This window comes from Sinocyclocheilus anshuiensis, unplaced genomic scaffold, assembly GCF_001515605.1.
Source record: "Sinocyclocheilus anshuiensis isolate Anshui unplaced genomic scaffold, SAMN03320099.WGS_v1.1 scaffold792, whole genome shotgun sequence".
Classification (NCBI taxonomy): domain Eukaryota; kingdom Metazoa; phylum Chordata; class Actinopteri; order Cypriniformes; family Cyprinidae; genus Sinocyclocheilus; species Sinocyclocheilus anshuiensis.
In genome coordinates this window covers 361,639-366,630 of record NW_015558618.1, presented here as the reverse complement: position 1 = coordinate 366,630, position 4,992 = coordinate 361,639, and the positions used below count along the sequence as shown (strand labels likewise).

General features: G+C 34.5%; 1 protein-coding gene across 1 annotated transcript in view; it reads right to left on the bottom strand.

Moving 5' to 3' along the window:
- LOC107680447 (ATP-dependent RNA helicase DDX19A-like) overlaps positions 1-582 on the bottom strand; it is a 13,566-nt gene extending 12,984 nt beyond the window's left edge. Inside the window, exon 1 of the mRNA XM_016476331.1 lies at positions 327-582. Within this exon, the coding sequence (XP_016331817.1) occupies positions 327-515 (189 nt within the window). The 5' untranslated portion in view covers positions 516-582. The remainder of the gene's footprint in view (positions 1-326) is intronic.
- Between the last annotated feature and the right edge of the window lie 4,410 nt (positions 583-4,992).

Here is a 4,992-nt window from a genome sequence, read left to right as displayed (position 1 = left end):
TCCCAACTATCCTACCATTTCAGGAAGTTGAAGAATTTTTTTAAAACTTTGAAATATATACTCTATAATTTGTCAACGTATGCAATGCAAAAAAAAGTCACTAAAATATCAATAGATTCATATTACACTAATGTTATACTACATTATATAAATTACACTTAGCAAGCGATGTAGCGTTACTGCGACACAACAACTTTAAAGTTGTACGGACACAGACCTAGTAAGAGTGTTAAATGACTAAGCGAGTTATTGTGCTTAATACAATGTTTGATTCAATTATTCAGCTTTCTAGAACTGCTCTGTTCGAGTTTGGGGTTTAAACCCACCGACTCCGCCGCGGCTTCTTGTTCATCGACAGCCTGGGCCCACGAATCTGTTGCCATGTCCTTAATTGTAAATACAATCTTTGTCCTTAAAAACGGGAGTCGATGATTTAACAACGAACTGTTAAATCTAACTGCATATAAAAACTGAATAAAAATAAACGGAAAAAGACTCGAAAGCAACAAATTCATACAATGGCGAGTGTCGGTCCTCGCTGCTTGTGGGGTACGACACTCACACCTCCGGCCGGAAACAGGCTCGTCTGTACTTGGTTCCTCTTAAACGGTCCGCTAAGGATAACATGCATGACGGGAAACGAAAGGTACTTCATGAACAGTTAACACCCAATGACAGTGCAACATCTCCACTGAGTGTAATACGGTGTATTGTGCAAAATGTATATTCATATTTGTACATTTTAGGGATACCTGTACAAATTAATGTGTAATAAAATTCCTGTTTTATATGTATTTTTTTTAAATATTTATACGACTTATTTACTTAAAAAAACATTTTGGATGTCTAGTCTTAACGACCCATGGGATATTGGCCTATAGAGCCTTTGTTGTGCAATTATGCACCTTTTAATTCAACCAAGAAGTTGTTTTATCTTATATCTTATTGCACTTTTAATCAGCATTTATTTTGCACTTTTTTTTTTTTTTTATATTTTCAAAACAACCCAACCGCTGGGTCAAAACAACCCAATAGCTGGGTTAAAACAACCCAATAGCTGGGTTTGTCCCTTTTTAACCCATCGCTGGGTTATATTTAACCCAGCATTTTTTAGAGTGCAGGAGAGCTGTCAGTGAATAAATGGGAAAGCAAAGTATCTGGCATTACTTATTTGAAAAAGTAACTCAGATATTTTGTTGTAAATTTAAAAGTAATGTGTTACTTTACTAGTTACTTGTAAAAGTAATCTACGTAACTCACATTACTTAAATTGTAATGCGTTACCCCCAACACTGCTTGACAGTGAATTTATTGGGCAAATATGTAATTTCATAATTGAACACCCTAGACCTACTGGAACAAAACCATACATCTTTTATCTTTTTTATATTGCTGTACCTGTGAAGATCTATTTTCACACATTCTATTTTTTTTTGCATATATCTGTATATAAGAGCACTCTGTATATCTACTATTTGTACTTGTATTTTTCATGTTTGTCATGTTCTAAATCTCAGCATGTGTGTCAAAACTGAAGAGGCTTTTTAAATTGTGTTACAGGATGTTCTCCTTCTGTAATGCAATGATCAAGTTCAAGTTTTGATATCAGTAGTTCTCTACATTGCCTGTAGATGCTGCCACACACCTCTCTAATGGTTTCACAGACAGGCAGTTCTCAATGACAGATGAGAAGAATTTGCTAGAATGAGACATTATATGTTTAAAATAAGGGGGAAATGTCTATTGTTCTGTTCTCTCTGCATTTGGACTTTCATCAACTATAGAATTCAAGCATTGAGGCCCTAATTATGTGTTCAAACAAGAATATAGGCTTTTTATTCTGCTCGTTTACTGCATGTATCTATTGCTTACAGTGTTGTAAATTAATAAAAAGCTAAAATATGTAATATTTCATTTACTCAAATGAATCAAAACCACTGATATAATCATTAATCAGTTAATGAAACCAAAGTTAGCAAGCTAATGCCGCATTATTACTGCAGCACAATTTTAACAAAATGTACATGGACTGTTTAGACCTACATTTTTATTATAAGCTCTCTTTTTATTTGTATATTGATTATTGACTATTTCACTGTTTCACTATCAAGATTGTGACAGCTTTTAATTGTGGTCTGGCTCTCTTGTTAGTTTAAATGAGTAATTGATTCTGGTTTGTTGATGGTCACATTCTGCTCGTGTTTAAAGATTACCTCAGTTTTGGTCGAGAGATTTTATTTTCTTCCCAAAAGTATTTGTAACTGGAGGCTAAGAGGGAAAACCTTGTCTTTTCATCTTTGCTTTTCATAATGATGATCTTTGCAAGTGTCCATGGCCACCAGCGATACAAAGATTACGAAATGCTTGTTCGCTACAGTTTTCAGTTCACCAAAAATATATCTGTTTTCAGATACAGCTGACGAAACGTATTTGCAATACAGCAGTCCACAATCTTTGAGCTACACTCTAAAAAATGCTCGGTTAAATACATCCCAGTGCTGGGTAAAATAGGGAGAAACCCAGCAATTGGGTTATTTTGACCCAGCGGTTGGGTTAAATGTTTAACAATGTATGTGAGTTTGCATCAAGAGATTATGTGATTGGAAAATCGTTTTAGAAAATTGGTATGTTTGGAAGAACCGTGAGGTCTGCACATTTTAAAGCATCATTTCTGGAAAAGAATTGACTTCAAAAACATCACTGAAATGTGGAGAGATGGTTTAGTAAATATAATCATTTATAGTCATTATCTAGGAAAAAAATGGCAAAGTCCCCCTGTTGCAGCAACGGCAGAAACGGTGCTTCGCAAATGTTTTATGCAGTATTGCAATTTTTAGCATAAGTTAACTTTGCAGCTTTGGGCTGAAAGAGCTAGCTGTGCTGCTACAGTGACCTAAATGACCTTTTAGTATTACTTTTACTGTAATATTGCTGCAGTGTTTGTCTTGTTGCTAGGCTGATTTTTTTGTACATTGTATTGGACTATTTTTTCCTTTGTGGAGGTTTTAAGATAAAAGGTATGATTATGAAATAATCTCAGCTCAAATATTTAATTTTCACATACTTGTTTATTAGGCGAGTAGCCATGTCATTTGATATTTTATTATTATAAGTTTTATACGTAATAACACTTGGATACCATAAACTGCTAACACATACGCATCCTAATGATCTAAAGCATCTATAGCCTAAACCTAAACGTTTGACATTTCGGTCTCAAGAGGTCTAAAGGATGTGCTACAGATGATAAAATTGCATCAGTAGCATTCTTATGCAGGCATGTACTGGTTTTGCCTGTAAAATTGAGGCAAACAACATGTACAGAGCTCTGACTGGAATAACCGGAGAATTTCGTATCCAGACGCAAGTGCTTTATTGTGTTTGTAGACAGGCAATCATTCTCCAATAACGTGTTTCCAGCACTGCCTTCTTACGTTCTTAATAATACATTAGTTTATTTATAATGCTGACACTCAGTAACTATTTGGTACCCTTTCATCTGGACAAAAAAAAAGTATGACTGGATTTTTAGAACGTTGGTTTATCTAATCTACAATATAAATACACTAATCTGAATGCTTCCTATTTGAAGGACTCTTAATATCAAGGGAAGTAAAACAACTTTGTGCTTTGATCCACCCTCCTAAATGAAGTTGTGATGCTTCAGGTGCTTAGTCACTGTCCTAACGGTTTGTTTGTGTACGGGACAAAGTCCTTTAGACATGTGGGTCTAATCCAGCGACCAATGGTGGATTTCCATCTGGGCCAACATATTTTATTCAAGAGCTTGACTTACACAGTTACCAGCCATGTTGCCCTGGGCTTATACCCAGTCGCTCCGTGCCACCGAGAGACAAAGAGCCCACTCTGAAAACGATCTCTATGTAATCGCTTGTGAAGTGACCGCTGGTATTGTGTGGCTTTGCTTCTGCAGCGGAGCGTTTGTTAGCGGTGTGCGTTTAGCTGTGGACGGCTGATGCATTTTAAATGCCTTTCCTCAGAACCTCTGAACTGCACAATAGGGTTACACCATCCTCAGCGGGAAGCCAATTGGAGGAACGCAGTATGCTTTTTGATATTTTAATGAGCAGCTGTGGCTCTGTTACATCATATTTGCCATCATAGTTTCATTTCCAGAGATTTCCATAGAGAGCTCGAGGCGATTATTCGCATTCGAAAACAAGTGCGTACTGCAATTGTTCTGAATGTTTTCTTTTGAAGCCTCTGCACCAAAAATTCACTCTCTGAAACATTCTTGTACACTTCCACTGACGACTTTGCAGTAGCAAAGAGAGCAAAAACCTGTAATGGTAACCATGGAAACAGTACAGTCAGCCAGCAGTGTATGTAGCCTTCTGGTGTACATACTGAGTGAGGCTCTCTGACTCAGACTCCCAACAAAATCACAAGCAGTCCTCGAAACAAATCCACTGCAACTTGTGACATATCTGACCATATCAATCATTTAAATACGATGATATACTGTACTGCATGGTTTAAAGATATAACAATGCTTTAAATGCATTTAACTATAGGAAGTATTTTGAAATATTTAAAACAGTATTTATTCACTTTGATTTAACACACACACACACACACACACACACACACACAAAAATATAATTATTATTATTTATATAATTGATTTATCATATCAACCATTGCCCAATATGATATATTGTATGATTTAACTGTTAGGATTTAATAATATATATTACAGAAAATATTATGAAATATTTATTTTATTACAGATATTATTTATATAATAATTGATTTATCATCTCAATCACTCCACAATGATATATTGTATGATTTAATTAATAATTAATTAATATGAATTATTATGAATTAGAAATGAATTAATATGTATATTTTATTAATTTTAATATAGATATTATTATTTATATGATTGATTTATCATATCAATCATTGAACAATATGATATATTATGATTTAATTAGTTAAATGTAAGAATTTAAGAATATATATATA